Source organism: Nematolebias whitei, chromosome 7, assembly GCF_014905685.2.
Source record: "Nematolebias whitei isolate Nwh7 chromosome 7, NemWhi1, whole genome shotgun sequence".
Lineage (NCBI taxonomy): Eukaryota > Metazoa > Chordata > Actinopteri > Cyprinodontiformes > Rivulidae > Nematolebias > Nematolebias whitei.
The window spans coordinates 7,714,226-7,734,861 of record NC_056504.1 but is presented as its reverse complement, the minus strand read 5'-3'; the positions used below and the strand labels follow the sequence as shown (position 1 = coordinate 7,734,861).

The 20,636-nt window shown below is 41.6% G+C and overlaps 2 protein-coding genes across 2 annotated transcripts in view; one reads left to right on the top strand and one right to left on the bottom strand.

Moving 5' to 3' along the window:
- stx18 (syntaxin 18) overlaps positions 1-3,535 on the top strand; it is a 25,538-nt gene extending 22,003 nt beyond the window's left edge. The window contains exons 8-11 of the mRNA XM_037678597.1: positions 2,561-2,619; positions 2,719-2,788; positions 2,888-2,968; positions 3,053-3,535. Coding sequence (XP_037534525.1) covers positions 2,561-2,619; positions 2,719-2,788; positions 2,888-2,968; positions 3,053-3,148 — 306 coding nt within the window. The 3' untranslated portion in view covers positions 3,149-3,535. The remainder of the gene's footprint in view (positions 1-2,560; positions 2,620-2,718; positions 2,789-2,887; positions 2,969-3,052) is intronic.
- A 724-nt stretch (positions 3,536-4,259) lies between these two features.
- On the bottom strand, positions 4,260-8,500 carry LOC119411688 (neuronal vesicle trafficking-associated protein 1). The gene is made up of 5 exons (XM_037678598.1): positions 8,367-8,500; positions 8,000-8,133; positions 7,789-7,905; positions 5,606-5,716; positions 4,260-5,437 (listed from the first exon to the last, which is right to left on the bottom strand). Exons 2-5 carry the CDS (start codon positions 8,126-8,128, stop codon positions 5,237-5,239), a joined length of 558 nt encoding a protein of 185 aa, XP_037534526.1. The 5' UTR covers positions 8,129-8,133; positions 8,367-8,500; the 3' UTR covers positions 4,260-5,236.
- Positions 8,501-20,636: the final 12,136 nt, after the last annotated feature.

Here is a 20,636-nt window from a genome sequence, read left to right as displayed (position 1 = left end):
TCCTGAAGCCCCTCCTTTGAGATCTTGGCCCCTCCAGGACATTCAGAGTGGTTCTGAAGCCCCTCCTTTGAGATCTTGGCCATGTGCTTTGTGTTGCTGTCCTGCTGAAAAATGAACCAGTCTGAGGTCATGAAAGCTCTGGAGCAGGTTTTCATCCAGGATGTCTCTGTACATTGCTGCAGTCATCTTTCCCTCTATCCTAACTAGTCTGCCAGTGCCTGCTGCTGAAAAACATCCCCATAGCATGATGCTGCCACCACCATGCTTCGCTGTAGGGATGGTACTGTTCTGGTGATGAGCGGTGCCTGGTTTCCTCCAAACATGACGTCTGGTATTCACACCACAGAGTTCAATCTTTGTCTCGTCAGACCAAAGAATTTTGTTTCTCGTGGTCTGAGAGTCCTTCAGGCAGGTTCCTTTTGTCAAACTCCAGATGTGCTGCCATGTGATTTTTATTAAGAAATGCCTTTCATCTGGACACTCTGCCATACAGCCTGACTGGTGGATTTCTGCAGAGATGGTTGTCCTTCTGGAAGGTTCTCCTCTCTCCACAGAGGAACGCTGGAGCTCTGACAGAGTAACTATCAGGTTCTTGGTCACCTCCCTGACTAAGACCCTTCTCCCTCAGTCGCTCAGTTGAGACGGCCGGCCAGCTCTAGAAGAGTCCTGGTGGTTCCAAACTTCTTCCATGATGGAGGCCACTGTGCTCACTGGGACCTTGAGAGCAGAAGAAATGTTTCTGTATCCTTCCCCAGATCTGTGCCTCAACACAATCCTGACTCGGAGGTCTACAGACACTTCCTTTGACTTCATGCTTGGTGTTTGTGCTCTGACGTGCACTGTCAGCTGTGGGACCTTCTATAGACAGGTGTGTCTTTCCAAATCAAGTCCAGTCAACTGAATTTACCACAGGTGGACTCCATTTAAGTTCTAGAAACATCTCATGGATGATCACTGGAAGCAGTTTGCATCTGAGATCAATATGAGCTTCATGGCAAAGGCTGTGAATACTTGCGTAAATGTGACTTCTTAGTTTTCTATTTTTAATAAATCTGCAAAAATCTCAAAACATCTTTTCACGTAATCATAATGGGGTATTCCAACATTTTTCCGTCAGGTCATCTGGACAGTTTCTTTTTTTTTTTGTGCTGAAACATTTTGCCTTCGATCCAGAAGGCTTCATCAGTCAAGGAAACACAACAAAACTGATTCCTCCCCCAACAGCTTACTCCAAAGTGGAACAAACCAGTTCTGCTTGTGATAAGATGGTCTCTTTGGTACGCCCCCTCCTCCATTGCCGGCCCTCTTCCTTGTTGACAGTCTTGTCAAACTGGTTGAAAACAACATAATGGAGTATTGTGTGTAGAATTTTCAGGAAAGAGATTAATACAATCTGGAATAAGGCTGTAACATAAAATGTGAAAAAAAGTGAAGTGCTGTGAATATTTTCTGGATGCACTGTATGTTAGACTGGTACAGGACATGTGAGGACCTCAGGACAGTGGTGAGATGTGCTGTAGGAGTGACAGATAGCTTCAAGGTGGAGATGGGATTAAATCAAGGATCGGCTCTGAGCCCCTTCTTGTTTGCTGTGATGGACCGACTAACAGATGAGGTCAGGCAGGAATCCCCGTGGACTATGATGTTTACAGATGACACTGGACATACAGTTGGAAAGAAATTTAGAGATGTTTAAGTACTACACACTTGGAAAAAGAGGAACAAAAGTCAGCCATAGTAAGACAGAGGATGAATTGGAGGGAGGCAGGTGGAACAGTGAGGCTACAAGGAGCAGAGGTCACAAAGGTGCAGGACTTCAAGTACTTTGGGTCCACTGTCCCAGAAAACAGAGAATGTGGTAAAGAGGTGAAAAAGAGAGTCCATGCAGGATGGACTGGATGGAGAAAAGTTTCAGGAGTGATTTGCAAAAAATGGTGTCAGCAAAGGTCAAAGAAAAAGTTTACAAGCGAGTGGTGATACCGGGTATTTTGTATGGTCTAGAGACAGTGGCATGGACAAAAAGACAGGAGAAAGAACTGGAAGTGGCAGAAATGGAGATGTTGAGCTTCTCCTTAGGAGTGACAAGGATGGGTAAGATTAGAATGAGATCATCAGAGGTACAGCACAGGTTGAACAACTGGGAGATAAAGTTAGAGAGACCGGACTGAGATGGTTTGGACATGACCAGAGGAGGGACAGTGGTTTGGACATGTCCAGAGGAGGGACAGTGGGTATATTGGTAGAAGGATGTTAGAAATGCAGCTGCCAGGAACAAGACAGGAGATGTATGGATGCAGGTAGAGAGGACATGGAGGTAGCTGGAGTGAGGACAGAGGACAGAGTGAAATGGAGGATGACTCGCTGTGGAGACCCCTGAAGAGGGAACAGCTGGAAAAGAATGAAAGAAGCTGCCTACAGACCTTAGAGGCTAAAGCCATAGAAATGTTTGCTTTTCGGATAATGGGGAAGTTTGAAAGTTTTATTTATGTTGAACATATGACTAGAATTTGCTGGATATTAAGCCTGGACTATCAAGAGATTAAAGTGTGCTTTTGTGTAGTTTGAACAGGAAAACAAGCGGTTGGTCAGTGAAATGAACAGCCTGGTGGATGAAGTGAGGTAAGATCTTCTACTCTTCATAGGAGTTCAATGACTAAGTGTTGTGAATGTTAAAATAAAGACATCTTTGGAGAAACATTTAATTTTTACACTTACCAGGCAAATCGAAGGGAAAGTGGTGGAGATTTCACGGCTTCAGGAGATCTTTGCTGAGAAAGTCTTACAACAAGTGAGTTCCACTCTTTCCGTTTCTGCCATCCTGTCCCTTTAACAGTTTCGAGACTGAAGCGTTTGGACATAAACTTGTTCATTCCACTTCCTGTGACAGGAAAGCGAGATTGATAATATTCACGAGCTGGTTGTGGGTGCAACGGAGAATGTCAAGGATGGCAATGAGGATATACGAGAGGTATGACATACAGGATAAACTATCTGCATTTGGTTTAGGTTGATTAGAAAGGAAATCTAACTTTTGATGTTTGTGTCTTACAAGGCCATCAAAAACAATGCAGGCTTCAGAGTATGGATCCTCTTCTTCCTCGTCATGTGCTCTTTCTCGCTCCTCTTTCTGGATTGGTATGACAGCTAACACAACTCACAAAGACCTGAACAAAAGGAAACTGAAACTGGGACGTATCGTCTCTAAAAGACACGATGACAACACTGCTACAGTCTCTGGACGCCTTGTTCTGTGTGAATATTGTCTTCAAATGGAAACTACATTTTGTTCGTCCCTGCACTGATCTGTTATTCTTCAGCGTTTTCAGAGGAGCTTTCATCCAAGTGTGCTTCTGTAGACAAGCGTTATATGAAGCCCTGTATCCAGTTTTGCCATTTATTCTGTGAATGGACTTTTCTACCACTAGGAGAGTGACTGCATCCATTTGCAAAGTAAAGAGAGAAAAAGAGCAAAATTAGTTTTAAAAACCCATTGTCAAACAAATCTCACCGTACCGCCAGATTCTTGGGTCATACTGCACAATAAAATGTAGTTTTCCTAAATTGAAATCTCAAAACAGAACTGTGCTTACACACAATTGTTTTTAATTTAGAATTGTATTTCATATTAAAAGTGGCTGTGTCTTACATATGCAGTCACAGGGAGATCTGCATGTCATTGAAGAGAATTGGCTGTTAACTTTTTGATGCTAAACTGGTAATTATTTTTAATTCTGGTGATATTTTAGAGTATTTTTGTGATAAAACTCAAACTCGACCTGTTAACTGTATTTATTTTAGCAACACAAATCTTCACACTTAACTAGCATTGACCCATATTGTCCACTACATTGCTTGCGAAAGTGTTAAACCTCAATTTGTTAGGGTTTAGGTTGTGTATGAATCTCAGCTACCACCAAATCAAGCTTGAGCTCAATGTGTTTGCTAAACTTAAAAGCTGTGGCAGCCATCTTGAAGCAAGGTGACACCAAATGTTAATTACTTGTACATTTCCATCTAATTCGTACTCAAGTTTAAGGTCATTTTCACACCGGATAGTCTGGTAGACCCGGTTCGATTGGAAACCAAAATTCAGAACATTTGTTTACATTTCAGCTGGTGCGGTTCACATTCACACTGCACTGAGTCAATGAGCCAACCTGCACCCTAACATCCATCTATTGGTTCATGAGATATTTTGCTGACAAGACACCGTTCCTGGCAATGGACAATATAAAATAAAAAATAGATTTTGGCAACAATTTGGAATGTGAGCTCTTTATTTCAGTTTGACATTTTATTTAGCAAACGCACTTTAATGGTAATCATTACATTGAAAAATGAACATACACTGGACCAGTTTAGGTTAAGTGACAAATACATGGAGGGAAATAAAACAGGGCAAGCAACTAGTCGATTGTTGCACTACGGACTAAAATAAGCAACGACTGCTACCAGCCATCTGTGGTGACAAATCAGTGCACTACAGTGTATTCACTAGCCAAAACATTCATTACAGCAGCATTAAGTTATACCATGAAAAATAAGCATTTGTCCATAATTAATGGAAACAATCAATAAGTGCATATGAGCTGACTTTACACAGTTCAAAAATATTTTTACACGCTGGTACAATTCCTCCAGGTCAAGTCTCAATGTCAACATTAGAATGTCTTACATGAACTAGGGAGGCAAATACTAATTTTGTTGCTCCAAGTGAAAATTTACTAATCAAAAAAAAGGTCTTGACATGCTTTAATCAGACCTCATGAAATCTAAAATCGGAGCAAACCCCCTATCAGCGTCACGCGTGCATGTGTGGTAAAACAAGCAACGCAGACGCGGTGAGTCGTTTCACTAAAGTGAGCTTGTTCATGTGTGTGTATGTACAAAGACTGTGATTCTGTGGCTTTTTCTACACATTTGCCACTTGATTTTGTCGCGTAAATAAATAGGTTCGAACAACTCGTGATTCCACCAAACTGAGCCTCGCTGAGAACACGTTCAAAGTATTCACAGATTTCCAGCTACTGTACACATCAGCTGACCAAACTACATCAACAGGGCAGCATAGCACCTCAGGCAAGAGAAGTTGACTTTTGTTACGGGTTTTTTTGTTTGCTTTTGTTTTTTCTCACCCACAAAAAAGCGACGGGACTCGACGTTTGCCTGAATGGCACAACCATATTATTAATTATTCTTCCACAGCTTTGGAGGCCATTTCCTGATCCCAGGTAGGTTAGGCCAGTTTCTGGGCCGTCTCCGTCTCTTGCTGGGTTACCTTCTCCTCAGACATGATGGTCACCCATGGCGATACCGACCGAGTGATTGTCTGCTTGGCGATGTTGTAGTGGTTGATGAAAGTAAAGAGACGCCCACGGCCCCCGGGGCCCTGAGGGGGGTAGTTTCCATACAACCCAGCAGGCATGCAGCGTCCCTGCTGCTCCACAAAAAGAGGATAACACAAAACGATTAACATTTCTGCACAAGGCGAGTGAAATGACAAACAAAGAGTAAACAGGATTCTGGAAAAAGGATCGAGACAAACTGATTCAGAGTTAATTCCAGTGGTGTCAACACATTAATGACAAATATATGACGTGTTTACCATGTAAACAAAGCTGTCAGGACATGGCTGCTCATACTGGTAGATCTTGTAGACCACCAGAAACACCACACAGACCAGGAAAGCCAGGGCACAGATCACCAGCAAGGTCACCTAAAGACGACAGTAACTTCATGAGCACAAGACTCAACTTCTGGGTCAGTTAAATCTCAAATCATCTCCGGACGGAAGAGAGAGCAGAACCTTACAGACTCCGGCACACAAAATGCCTTCTACTGTGACTAGGGTTAGTAAGAGGTTCTTTATAGTCTGTCGACTCATCGAGCCTTCATGGGTTCATCACACAAACATTAAAATTACCATTAAACAGAGACAATACAAAAGGTTCAGTGTCTGGCCCAAAAGCAAGTTCATCACTTGAATGGGACGCTGCAGGTAATTAAGTCTTGACAGCGTGCACTCAAGACATAATTACCTGCAGCGTCCCCTCAGTGCAGACCAAATTTAACAAAATGCTGCTCCTATTTGTATCTGTATTTCTATTTTATGTTTTCCTGTCTGCTGTGCATGTTTGGTTCTTTTGTACAGCACTTTGGTTGGCCTTGTTGCTGTTTTAAGTGCTCTATAAATAAATTGGTATGGTATGGTAAAATGGCCTTCTCTAACTCTGCTCCTGGAACGCCTTACAAAAAGATCTGATGATGTTGACTTTGACCTCTCTAAAAAGGGATTTTAAACCAGCTGCTAAGTTCATTGCAAAAATCAATGCAACATTCCTGTTTTTAGTATTCTACATTGTTTTATAAATGTAGCTTGTTTGTTTAATTTTATAATCACATTTTTTTTGCTTTTCATTTTATACGATTATTGTTGTGTGTGCCTCATTTTTGTTTAAATCAGGTCTCTCTTGTAAAAAGGAGTCCTCGTGACTCAATGAGGCTAACCTGTATGAATAAAGGTTGAAAGAAATGGATGATTGAAGATTTAGTTTAATAATTTAGTTATTCCGATTATAATTTGCACATATTTTACCTTAAACATTTCAATCAACAAATCCTAGAGATTGTTTGTTTCAATTGGTGACACATGTTCTCATGACTAACTAAAACACCTTTACTATTAAAGAACAGTCTTCCTTCTTGAATCCAGAGGTGTAAAACGAAGCGTTTGAACTGATGTTACGTTTTTTTAAAGCTCCATGAGCAGCTTGAACGCCTTTTCATTCCTCTTGCAGCCGTTTAGTTTCTTGTGATAAAGATTAAATGTGGGGTGTTGTGCTTAAAGTGCAAACATCAATAGGAGAGTGAACTAACGCACATAAAGCTGAGACAGTAAGAGCCAATCGGAGCTTCTAAATCTTGCGCCAACTTGATCACTGAATGTCTTGTGTGACCATCTGTAAGGCTGAACTCAGCTCTCAGGAGAGTTGCACAACAGCTGCTGGCGTTTCTAAGTAACAGGTGACGGAACCGTCTCATTACATCCAACATTTAAACTATACCATTTGTCGTGTAGATACCAAATACATTATTGCCGGTAAATTATTTCCTTCAACTGAAGATATGCGACAAATCAGGAGATGCTTCAAGCCTGAGTCCAGGTTTTCTAAGTGCTGATGATGCGACTGAATCCTGGAGCGTTTACACAGCGCTAAATGAACAAAACAGGAGCTTTAAAAAAAATAAAAAAATAAATAAAAGAGAGCATCTGCAATGAAATGTCTGCCTGCAGAATTTCAAAGCACAAATGCTCTGTTCTTTCAGGCAGCGACGCGTCTCTCTGCCTTTCAGATGTCGCAGAAATAAAGCTGCAGAACAGAAGCGCGACGCTCCTCAAAGATACATCTGTTGATTACGACTACAAAAAGGAAGAGCCGTGAACTCTGCATGCAAAACCCAAATTCATGGGGCTGTACTCAAGGCGCTTCAAACTGCAACTTGTGATGCTTTCTTTGACAAAACCTCACATTTTTACAAGTGTGTGAACAGGAAGGGGAGGCGGGATAGAAGTGGAGGCCATCACCATGGCAGCAGCTGAACGGGTTTCAGGGCAGGGGTTAAGTGAATCATTACAGATGGACACGAAGGAGATCCGAGCGAAGAAACCTCGAGGATGAGGTAATATCAAAATGGACCAACAGATGTCCTGAGCTGCAGAGGGACAGCTCTAGACATCTGCAAGTGGGGGAGGGAGAGAAATGCTAAAGAAGCCGGCAGTCGCCTTACCTTGAGTCTCTCAGATACACCTTCAATGATGCTGATGGAGAACTCAGCAATTTTGGGGGATCGTAGCTTCCCCTTCTTGTTCTCGCCATCATAATCTGCCTTGGTCTTCACCACGACCTGGTGAGAAACATGCACGAATGAGAATGGACTGTAATTAAATTCATGCTTATGCTTTTATTCACTGAAAACAATAAAATTACAAGGACTGTACCTTGTCAGGTGGGGGGAACTGCAGCTGGCTGGCATCTAGAGGAGTTATGAGAGGGATGGTGTCAAACCCGTCCTCAGAAACCACCTTCCCGGCGGGTTTCTCCGTGAAATTATTCCCCAGTTTAACCATTTTCCCTGCGCGGAAAGCAAGCGCGCATTACTCATTCATAAAAAGGCAGAAAAACAGAACACATCTGGGGAAATATTCGTGATGAAATGTGGGTTTGAACAGGAGAAAAACGGGAACGAAATATATTAATATCAGGCGCTTTGTGGGCCACAAAGAAACCGGACAGGCTCGGACATAAAGGGACCCGTGCATCGATGTGATCATAAAAATATATAATTTATGATGTTTACACACTCACCAGCTCGGCCGAGACGCGTTGTGAAGCGGAGTCTTTCCCTCTTTATCCTCCCAGCTTTGCTGTGTGAGTTTAAGATGTGACGCAGACGATTTGGGAGACGCTGCTGTACAATATGGCCAGCTGGTAGAGCCCCGCCCCTCCTCCTCAGAGCCCCGCCCCTCCTCTCCTCCTCAGAGCTGGATGGTGATGATGCTGGTGGAAGGAGTCCTCACGCGCACACACGCGCGCTGCAATCAGCCAGCCAGCTGGAGTCCATCAGCACCAAAACACAATCAAAGCGAGGCTTTTCTTGTGTTTATTAAATATAAAAGCCAGATATTTTTTGTTTAAACAGCAATTCTATTTTTTTTTTATTATTATTATTATTATTATTTTTTTTTTAAACCATCAGTCTATTTATCAAACGGACTGAAACAGGATTAGGGGCAAGATGACTGACATTTGCACACAAATACTAAGAAAATAAGTCATAGAAATGGTTTTATGAAAATAGCAGTATAAAAATTATTTTAATGTTTAAAACATTTATAGGCTATCAAACTTTAGGCTAGAGAGTGGTGGAACAGCGGTTAAAAAAGGTGGGCCTGTGATTGAAAGGTCGCAGGTTCAATTTCTCAGACTGACATCAAAATGTGGTGGGAAAGGTGAAACACCCACACCTCCCTCCACCCTCATTTGCCCTACTCTGGGCCCTTGAGCAATGCCCTTGACCCCCACCATCTGCTCCTCCTGGCACCCTATGGCAACCCTCTAGTCCAGACGAGGGCTGTGGCAGCTCGATGGTCTGGTCATCTAAGGAAGGAGATGGGGCATAAAACAATTGTGAAGTCTTCGTGCGAGTTAGTGGGGAGCCCTGAAGGAGGGAGAAGCCAAATAAACATTTTAAGCTATATGGCAGTGTGTGAATACAGAGAGGGGAACAAACTTGGATGCAGTGTTTTGCTATAGACAGCATCTCATATAGGTCTTGTATTAAATTTCTAGAAGTTTACTATGGAAACTCAAACATCGACAAGTCTTGCACCTCAGTGTAAAAGAAACAAGATCTTGCTCTTGCTAAAATCAAAAATCTGCTACATGCAGATTATATGGTTTGATAACTCTGCGGGAAGCGACAGAACTTAAAAGATCTAGACTGTTAGTGCAGACTCTGGTATCAAAAGTAGAACATGGCTGCTTCAGTAACCTGGTTCCTGCTGAAGGTGGTAATGGTCTAAAATTAGCGTAGCAATACGTCTGGCATCTTACTGGATTGCAAGTGTTGGCGACAAATACATAGTTCCCATTAGACCGTACCGGAAACTAGTCCTACCAGAAAACCACCACGCTAGGAGGATACCTGTAACCAGCATTACCTGTGCGCAGCAATACAAGAGTAAGGCTTTTATTTCTCCCCTAAATGTTCATCAGATGTGACTTCTTCCAATGCTAAAAGACCTTTAGATACAGTGTTGTGGAAAGAGTATGAAAATATTAAAAACGCTGTTAGTGTGATCGATCTAAAGGCGGACAAAGTCAAAGTTTGTAGTTGGACTCGCTTACTTCAACAATGAATTATTTAATTCACAAGAAAAGTGCAAAACAGCAGGAATGGTGTGCAGTCATGTCTTTGAACATGTTTAACCAAAGCAGTAGGGGTTGGATGAAAGCTGTAAAAACCAACAATGTTGACCACAGACAGGGGTAAGTAAACCGTTTGTTCTTCGTACACAACTGGAACAGAAATGTGTATTTAAATGTATTTATTTGGGCTTTTGTTCTCTCTAAATTTTTTCCACATTACAACCAAAATTATAGACTCTTTAAGATCCTGATGAAAACATGATTCATGAGCACAAATAATCGTGTTCGCAACCATATCAGTAGAAAATTGACAGGATTGAGGATTTGTCAGATTTAAAGAAAAAACAAATTACCACTAATAAAGCATTGGGAGTACATTCTTGCAGTTTTAGATAGTTTGTCTATCCTGCCACACTTGTTGGCACTTCATACAGAGTTGCAAATTTTATTCATCTCCATGCTTTGACATGAATCAGGTTTTAGATTCAGGAAATGCACCAAGATGCAGGAATGGTTTAAAGGATTTGTTAAGGCAGGATCTCTGGTGGAGGTCTGGGTCACTCAGATCTGCAGAGACAGAATGTTTATGACTGTTTTGACTGAAGGTTCTTAAGAGAATAAAGGCAGTCCCTAACCTTCAGTCAGATAGAAAGCTGAATCCGTGGGACAGGTGGATCCGATGACATCAGCTGATTGAACTGCAGCAAGAGAACTGTGCAGCGTGAGGCATTGGGGCAAGTCCAGAATCGAGGTCCAGTAGAACAGTCAGAGATCATACACAAGTGGTCAGAGATCCTTATAAGTGCAAAGCAAGAGGCATAGTTGAGGAGGAAGAGCAAAATCGCCATCATGGTCAGAGAGAGATCCAAATCAGGCGAAGGATAAGCAAGGCAAGGAAACCGATAAGCAAGGAAGGAAAGGAAAGGAAAGGAAAGGAAAGGAAAGGAAAGGAAACCAAGAGGCAGGCAAGAGGTCAGCACCAGGTAGTCAAACAAGGCAGTAGCATGATTGCTTCCATCTACTGCTTGGAAAAGTCTGATAATCTGGCACTGGTGGATTGTAGACATGGAGCTTATAAAGGCAGGTGAACAGGTGAAGCTGATGAGCGCTGATTGCTGTGGAGAAAACAAGGGAGGCGTGGCTTGAGCTGAAGGATGGATGATAGGCAAACAGAACAGGGAAAGAGAGAACTAAGGCAGGAAGGGGCAGAAACGTGACATTCTCAGTTTCAGGATATGATGAAAACGTCCATTTACTGATTTAGTGTATCTGTTTTAGCTACCCGGTAGTTACCATCAGTTAAAGTTTAGTGAGAGACGGGGTTAACATTACAGCTTCAGTTTTTGTGTGGTGACACCACATTATTTTGATATGTTTGAGTAATTGTTTATATTGTACCCACAAAGAATGGGAATTCCAATTCATTATGGGATTCTGATTATTTGGCTCCGCTTAGCTTACCAAGAAGATGAACAAGAGAGCTCTTAATACGATGGGAAAAAACCTCCAGATCCCAGAAAGAGCCCCATTTTCCATCACCAGTAGTTATATTATAAGCACAAGTGAAACTATGGAAGAGTCCAGATGAAATCATTCTATCAATCTAATTAAGACTGACTGGGTTAAAAGATAGCCAGGTGTGCTTAATTTGTGTGTGTGTGTGAACAATACACCATCATCCATCATCTTTTACCTGCTTCTTCCTTTTCAGATCACTGGGGTCACTGGTGTCCATATCCAGCCGTCACTGTGTGAGAGGCGGAGAACACCCTGGACTGGTTTCCAGTCCATCACAGGGACACATAGAGACAAATATCCATTCACTCTCTCACTAGGGACAATTTAAAGTTACCAATCAGCCATGTTTTTGGGCTGTGGGAGGAAACCGGAGTACCTGGAGAAAACTCACACATGCACGGAGAGAACATGCAAACTCCACCCAGAATAGCCCCCCGGCTGATTCAAACCCCGGTGACTTTCTCGTTGAGAGGCAGCAGCTCTACCAACTGCGTCACCATGCCACCCAACAATAATGCCCTCCATAGAAACACATGCTTTGTCTCAACTTGACTTCACATTTAAGAGAAATGCTACAAGAATATTGGACCTGAAAGAACATTTTTTCCTTATTATCAAGAACTTCCAGCTGAGGAGTACATTTACAGAGACAAAGACTTTAAGGCATTCTACAAGTTCCAGGACCATTTCCTCCTAAGACACTCTACAAAAACATGTTACCATTAGTGTACAGCTTGGTCAACACTGACAAGTGGTTGTGAAATCGTTTGAGTTTGCTAACCCTAACACTAAAGTTGGGACAAGAAAAACGGTAAGCTTCTGTCCACAGGGCAGCTGTGGCTGAGTGGTTAGAGCAGTTGTCCTCCAATGCAAGAACTGAACCTGAGGAAAAGAACCAGTTAAAGTTATATCTAAAGAATTATTTTCCAGATTCAGACAGGTTTTGTGTCATGCCAACTGTGACACATCTGATATGATTCATAAAGGAGGGATTACTCATAATTATGTCTAAGACCACTGCCTAGGAAATTAGTATCAAAAGGTCCTACAAGAGCAACGTCTTCCAACAATCTGGGCACAACTTGGTGATCTGTGTATTTTCCAGCATGATGAAACACTGTATCTTGAAGCACTAAATGTTGTTCAAAGATTGTGCAGTTGATATTTTGGACTTGTTCCAAGCAAACTTTCCAGATATTAACCTCGATGAGAACCTGTAGTCAGTTCTGAAAAAGCAGCCAGCAGAAACCAACAAGCTGATCATCTCCATGCACCAATTGTACATGAGTGGATCGCCATTAGTCAGGGTTTGGACTAGAAGTTGAAATATAAATTGTTGAAATAAAGAAGGTATACATTGACTCTTTGCAAAAATGTCACGTTTTTACAAATAAAAATCTTTAAACCTTGTGAAATGCTCTATATTCTTTAAATCTTAAACTTCTGCTCATTGCTTTATTAGCTCTTTTTCACCATTACCCCTTTAGCTGCCAGACCAGGCAGCTGCTCCTTTTTTATCAGCATTAAATGTGATGATATGTGAATGTTCACAGTCTGTTTTTGCTGCTGCTAAGTGTCCAGTAAAACAGTCATTGCAGGTTTGTAAGTGTTGTTTTCTGTCGATGTATTGACTTAATTATTTGTTTTATAGTGGCTCATATATTAGTATAACAACCTGCTATTAATTACTTTGTGACTCTTCGTAGAAGGAAAAAAATTGATCCATTAGGGAGAAGCACAGTCTTGTTACAGTTAAAGCATCTATAGCTGACAACCACCATGTCTGATTAGACTCCATCCTCTGTGTTTCCTCATGTAGCCAGAAGTGGTAAAACAAGCATGTCTGCAAATTATCCATACGCTTGTTGCCAGGTGACAGGGTGAATAAAACAAGATTAGGGGAGAGGATGAAGAGCTGATCAAATCAAGCCTGCTCTGAGCAAAAATGAATAGTTAACAGAAAACAGCAAAGAAAAAGTGTTGCAATAAAGTCATATTGAGATGATAACCAATGCATTATAGATTTATGGCTTTACCATCTGTTAAGATTTACAAAGCTGCTTCTCTTTGGGCTAACAGTATTTGATATCCAGCTATTGACTTTTGTTTTTTTTTTGTTTTTCTGTAATGAAATCACTCATTCCTGGAAACAACAATCCACTTCTATAACATGACTCCTCAGGGGCACAAAATACCTGGTTCTGCACACATTATCCCTTTACCATACCACTTTATTTATAACGCACTTAAAAACAGCAACAAGACCAATCAAAGTGCTGTACAGCAAAAACAAACAAGCACAGCATAAAATACATAGATCCACAGAGGTAAAGATAAGAAACTAAATTACTAAAATTATAAAATACAGAGAAGTTAAAATCAACTCATACAGGTTCGAAACTTAAGACAGGGAATAAAAGGGAATTTTTAAAGGAGACTTAAACAGTAAGTGAGGGAGCCTGCCCGACATGCAGTGGTGTCATTCCACAGCTTTGGACCTGCAACAGAGAAGGCCCTGTCCCCTACGAGCTTAAAACAAGTGCCTCGAACCAGTAAAAGCATCTGGTCTGCTGACTCAGAGATCGCTGTGGGCCATATGGCTGCAGCAGATCAGTGAGATAAGAGGGGGCAGAACTGTTTAGAGATTTAAAAACATATGAATGATTTTAAAATGAATATGGAAGTGAACTGGGAACCAGTCAAGGGAAGCCAAAACTGGAGAAATTTGCTCTCTTTTGCCTAAACCAGTTAAAAATCAGGCTGCAGCATTTTGAGTAAGTTTTTACGTGTAATAGAGGTCTGACTGATTCCAAAAAGAAGCACATTGCAGCAATCAATCCTGGATGTTATGAAAGCATGTAGTGTCTCAAGGTTACTTTGGGGCAGTATGGGCTACAATTTAGACAGTCGCCTCAATTGGAAAAAACAGGATTTAACAATCAAGTTTACATGGCTGTTTAGTTTCATGGAAGGGTCCATTTTCACTCCCAGATTAGTGGCAACTTGTTTATCTAATGGGGCTAGAGAGGAAAGGTCAATACAGTGGTTCCTGATTGTGCCATTAGGTGGAAACAACATGAATTCTGTCTTCTTCTCATTAAAATTTAAGTAATTTAAAGCCTTCCAATCCCTGATGTCAGTCAGGCAGTCAAGAAGAGGTTGGATAGAACGTGAACCAGTGTACTTCAGAGGGAAGTAAATTTGACAATCATTGGCATAAAAATGAAAAGGGATGGCGTGTTTACGAAAAATAGCACCTAGTGGCAGCAGGTATAAATAAAAGAGAAGAGGTCTGAGAATGGAGCCCTGCGGTACCCCCACCGAAGAGCTGCTGATGTTGAAATAAAATCCTTGATGTTGACACAATAAGTTTATATCAGAAAGGACCTAAACCAACTGAGGACCGACCCTGTGATGCCCATCCACTGCTCCAGCCTAAAAATGAGGACTTTATGGTCAATGGTGTCAAATGTCCAATAGGACAAGCAGCACAGGATCACCTGCATCTGTGGCTAGGAAGATGTAATTAAAAACATTCAATAGAGTGGACTCAGTGCTGTGAAGAGATTTAAAGTCCGAATGGAACACCTCCAAAATAGAGTGATCCTCCAAGAAACATTTTAACTGGGAATCAACCATTTTTTCAAGTAATTTGGAAACAAATGGGAGTCTAGAGACCGGCCTAAAGTTGGACATCAGTGAGGGGTCAAGTTATTTTCAGCAGAGGTTGAATAGCAGCATGTTTAAAACTTTTTGGCACCACACCTGAGGTTAAACTGCTATTCACAACAGAGAATAGAGGGACCCAGAATAGGAAAGACCGCCTTTAGAAGTTGAGGGGGGACACCATCAAAGAGGGAACCAACTTCATGCTGCACATTAGCTATTCTAAAAATTACAGTGAGATGGGCTCAAAGTGGTCAAACACGGCTACGCATTGAGACAGGATGGATGAGCTAGTGGAGAAATGAGTGCTCTAGTGTGCACCTTTTTTTAAAAAAAAAGAAGTGAAAAAATTTCTCATACAGTTCAGCTGAAGCTTCCAGAGGGGCAGGTTCATGGAGGTGAAGAACTGAGCTCAGGGTCGAAAAAGAACTGGGGGTTGTGAGAGTTGGAGACAATAATTTCAGAAAAGTACTTAGATTGAGCAGCTTTTGTAGCTTTCTGATAGCACCAACTCTCTTTCAGCATTTCAAAAGAAACCTGCAGCCTGTCTTTCCCCCACCTTCGCTCCGCCCTCCTGCACTGCAGTCTAATAGATCGAGTGACCTCATTCAACCATGGCTCTAATCTGAGCTTTGGTTGATTGGTTTTCACTGGAGCCACACGGTCCAAAATATTTAAACTAACAGAATAAAGCTGAAGGGCTAGCTCCTCAGTGTGGAAGACACCAAGGGCTGCTCAAACCTTTCAGAGTTAAAAACATTTTTACATGTGAGGTGTAGACACTAGAAGAAACTGAGTATTTTTTTAAGGTGCAACATATTTGAACAGCCAATGTTACAGTCTGTCTTAATGTCATAAATATCCAAATTAAGCATTAATATTCAGCACATGTCAATTTTACTATACCAGGCCCTGATATGATTCACATCTTCTGACTTTACAAACCGATTGCTCTCCATAAACACCTAGCAGGAAAAATGAACTCGTTTCCAAAGGATGAGACTCTCAGAGTGGTTGACCTGAGGTCTGGTAGTCATGATCATGACGTACCCTGAGGAAAAGGCAACCCCATCCAACTACTGGCCAATCACCTGCCTATGTACAGCATGAAAGCTCCTGTCAGGCATTTTTTAAAGGCTAAGATAAATAGACACACGAGTCAATACAGAAAGTAATTGGCACAAACAATAGAGCAGCCAGGCACAAGCTACTGGTCAACAGAACCATTGCTTGAGACTGTAAGACCAGACACACAAACCTATGCACCACCTGGGTGAGTGCAGGAAAGGCTAGGACTCAATGCCAAACACAAAGATACTGGAATACACATCTGTACAGCTGATGCCAACAGACTCAATAAACTCATCAGGAGAGCTGGCTCAGTTCTGGGAGTGGACCTGCAGTCTCTGGCAGAGGTGTCTGAGCAGAGGATGCTGAGAAAACTGCTCCAGATCCTGAACAACACGTCACACCCCCTGCATGACACACTGCACGTCTCACCGCAGCACCTTCAGTCGCAGACTGTGACCACAGAGGTGCTCCACAGAACAACACAGGAAGTCCTTCCTCCCTGTGGCTATCAAACTTTTCAACTCCTCCCCTTTTCTACACATAGGACAATGAAATTTATCCTGTACTACAATAAACACTTTAATGTTTCTGTCTGCACCTGACCTCTTTAGATCTTAATTGCTGGTATTTTTATATTCTCTGTTGTTTTTTAATATCTTGTATGATTCTTTGTGTATGTTCCTTTATACTGAAACTCTGGCACAACAATTTCCTGTGGGATCAATAAAGTTCTGTCTTATCTTATCTTATCTTATCTTATCTTATCAACAGGTTACTATAAGCCTTCAGTGAAGACTCAGTGGGAACGTGGAAGACAAATCTAGAGGCCAGTTCAAAGCTAGTTGTCTAAGTCAGCTTCAAGTGTGGCATATTCCAAGGTGATACCCCCACTCTTGTTCTGCATAGGCCTGAACTCTCTTAGCCAGATCCTTGCAAAGAGTGGTTGCGGATGTCAGTTCCATAGTGGAACAATCATCAGTCACTCCAAAAGTACTCCAAAAATAAGTGAGACATCGACTCATTGAATAACATCAACAGGTTATGAAGCAAGGACATTAGAATGTGATTCAAACTGGATAAATGCAGTCAAATGGCATGCAAGAGAAGCAAAGTGATCACATCTGAAGGGGCTGAACTACCTGAAGGCGACATTGCAGATGTTCAGGACAGCTACAAATGCGTTAGGATCCCACAGGTAAATTTCATTTCAGTTCAGTTTATTTATATAGTGCCAGATCACAACAGAAGTCATCTCAGGGCACTGTACAGAAACATTCACATACATATAAAGTCAGTTAATAACGTTATTTATTTAAGGAGCCAACAGACTGCTTTGACTTTCCACTTCATCGCAGTCTCCCATCCTCCTAAGCAAGCATGAAGGCGACAGTGGAAAGGAAAAACTCCCTCATGAGAAAGAAACCTTTAGCAGAACCAGGCTCAGGACAAGCGGCCATCTTCTTCAACCAGCTGGTTTCAGACGGCAGGAAGGAGAAAACTAACACACAATGACAGGTCCAGGATGGAGGTAATCAGGTTTTCTCTAGGAGGAAAGACAAAAACACAGAAATCACATGTTAAGAAATAATAAATATTAATACAAACTATTCATTTATATGTATTTGCAACTGTTCATGTGATGAAATGAGGTCAATTTGTTCTCCAGTAGTCTAAGGTTATAGCAGCATATGATAAGGAATAGGTCAGGAAACCAAGCCAACTATAGGATTTATCAAAAGGGAAAGTCTTAAGCCCAGTCTTAAAACTGGACAATGTGTCAGCCTCATGGACAGAAAATGGAAGTTGGTTCCACAAGAGAGGAGCCTGATAACTGAAAGATCTTCCTCCCATTCTGATTTTGGAAACTCTAGGATCCACAAGTAAGCCTGCAGTCAGAAAGCAAAGTGCTCTGTTAGGAAAATATGTAACAATACTATCTGTAATATACGATGGAGCTAGGTTGTTGAGAGCTTTGTGGGTTAGAAGTTAGATTTTAAACTCTGCCCTGAATTTGATATGGAGCCAATGGAGAGAAGCTAAAACTGGAGAATTGGCGATCGTGATGAGGCTGCTGGAAAGTCAGCCACAACTGAGTACCTGCAGAGAATAAGACAGGCCCTGAAGATCCAGCTGAACTGCAAGAACAAAGTCCGAGTCCTCCAACTGCCTTTCCACTCATCAGGAACTCTGCTGGTGTAAAAGCCTCCCCAAAGGAGCAGAAAGAAGCCACATAAAATATGGCTATATTATATATAAAATATCCACAAAATCACCAATGGATTGTTTATTGTGAGAGTTTAGGTTTTGTAATAAATCAAGTTGTAGACAAATATTTTTATGCAGACATTTAATTTTTGGTAACATTTTTATGTTGCAGTTAGTTTTACAGTGCCTTGTGAAATTATTCGGCCCCCTTGAACTTTTCAACCTTTTGCCACATTTCAGGCTTCAAACATAAACAACAAGTGGGACACAATCTTGAAGTGGAATGAAATTTATTGGATGTGCCAAACTTTTTTAACAAATAAAACCTGAAAAGTGGGGCGTGCAGTATTATTGGGCCCCCTTGCGTTAATACGTTGTAGCGCCGCCTTTTGCTGCAGTTCCAGCTGCAGTTCCAGCTGCAAGTCTCTTGGGGTTTGTCTCTATCAGTTTTGCACATGGAGACACTGAAGTTCTGCCCATTCTTTCTGCAAAACAGCTCGAGCTCAGTGAGGTTGGATGGAGAGCGTTTGTGAACAGCAGTCTTCAGCTCTTTCCACAGATTCTCGATTGGATTCAGGTCTGGACTTTGACTTGGTCATTCCAACACCTGCATATGTTTATTTGTGAACCATTCCATTGTAGATTTGGCTTTATGTTTTGGATCATTGTCTTGTTGGAAGATAAATCTCCGTCCCAGTCTCAGGTCTCTTGCAGACTCAAACAGGTTTTCTTCCAGAATGGTCCTGTATTTGGCCCCATCCATCTTCCCATCAATTCTGACCATCTTCCCTGTCCCTGCTGATGAAAAGCAGGCCCAAACCATGATGCTGCCACCACCATGTTAGACAGTAAGGATGGTGTGTTCAGGGTGATGAGCTGTGTTGCTTTTACGCCAAACATATCGTTTTGCATTGTGGCCAAACAGTTTGATTTTGTTTCATGTGACCAGAGCACCTTCTTCCACATGTTTGGTGTCTCCCAGGTGACAAACTTTAAACAACACTTTTTATGGATATCTTTGAGAAATGGCTTTCTTCTTGCCACTCTTCCCTAAAGGCCAGATTTGTGCAGTGTACGACTGATTGTTGTCCTATGGACAGACTCTCCCACCTCAGCTGTAGATCTCTGCAGTTCATCCAGAGTGATCATGGTCCTCTTGGCTGCATCTCTGATCAGTCTTCTCCTTGTTCCAGATGAAAGTTTAGAGGGACGGCCGTGTCTTGGTAGATTTGCAGTGGTCTGATACTCCTTCCATTTCAATCTGATTGCTTGCAGACTGCTCCTTGGGATGTTTAAAGCTTGGGAGATATTTTTGTATCCAAATCCGGCTTTAAACTTCTCCACAACAGTATCTCGGACCTGCCTGGTGTGTTCCTTGGTCTTCATGATGCTCTCTGTGCTTTGAACAGAACCCTGAGACTATCACAGAGCAGGTGCATTTATACGGAGACTTGATTACACACAGGTGGATTCTGTTGATCATCATCAGTCATTTGGGACAACATTGGATCATTCATAGATCCTCACTGAACTTCTGGAGTGAGTTTGCTGCACTGAAAGTAAAGGGGCCCAATAATATTGCACGCCCCACTTTTCAGTTTTTTATTTGTTAAAAAAGTTTGACACATCCAATAAATTTCATTCCACTTCACGATTGTGTCCCACTTGTTGTTGATTCTGCACAAAAAAATTAAAATTTTATATCTTTGTGTTTGAAGCCTGAAATGTGGCAAAAGGTTGAAAAGTTCAAGGGGGCTGAATACTTTCACAAGGCACTGTACATTAAAAAGTTAAAACAGTAGAGGGCGACACCAACTCAGTGAATAACCTAATCTGTAGATTGTGTGGTTTGAGTTTGTATTCATTTATTATTATTTGGTACTAGATTCAAGACATGTTTCAGAGCTAGGAGTAAAGAGTCACTCATTTTGTCCTGTTCATGGTTGTTGGATACACCCAAGGGTCAACAAAGAGACTTACAAAACACCCAGCACTAAACTCTGCTCCAACATGCAGCCCATCCTAAATACCTTAACCTCAAATAATCAAATCAGTATTTTCCTCCCTTTATCCTAGTTTCTTCTCAGATCTAATGCTGGACCTGTTGATTATTTGATCGATTGACTAAAACTCCACATAGTCTAGCAAAACTGTGATTTGAAAATAGTTTTGTATAAACAGACGGATCAAAAAATCAGATAAGAAACGATCATTAATTCCTGTCAGCAAGAGTTTAACTTCCATATT

Bases quoted from the DNA above. Each gene is read 5' to 3' on its own strand.
- LOC119411688 (XM_037678598.1), bottom strand. From the start codon at position 8,128: ATGGTTAAACTGGGGAATAATTTCACGGAGAAACCCGCCGGGAAGGTG. The intron at 7,906-7,999 runs GTACAGTCCTTG...GTTTCTCACCAG, and splicing joins AGTTCCCCCCACCTGACAAG to GTCGTGGTGAAGACCAAGGC. The intron at 5,438-5,605 runs GTAAACACGTCA...TTTGTGGAGCAG, and splicing joins CTGACAGCTTTGTTTACATG to CAGGGACGCTGCATGCCTGC.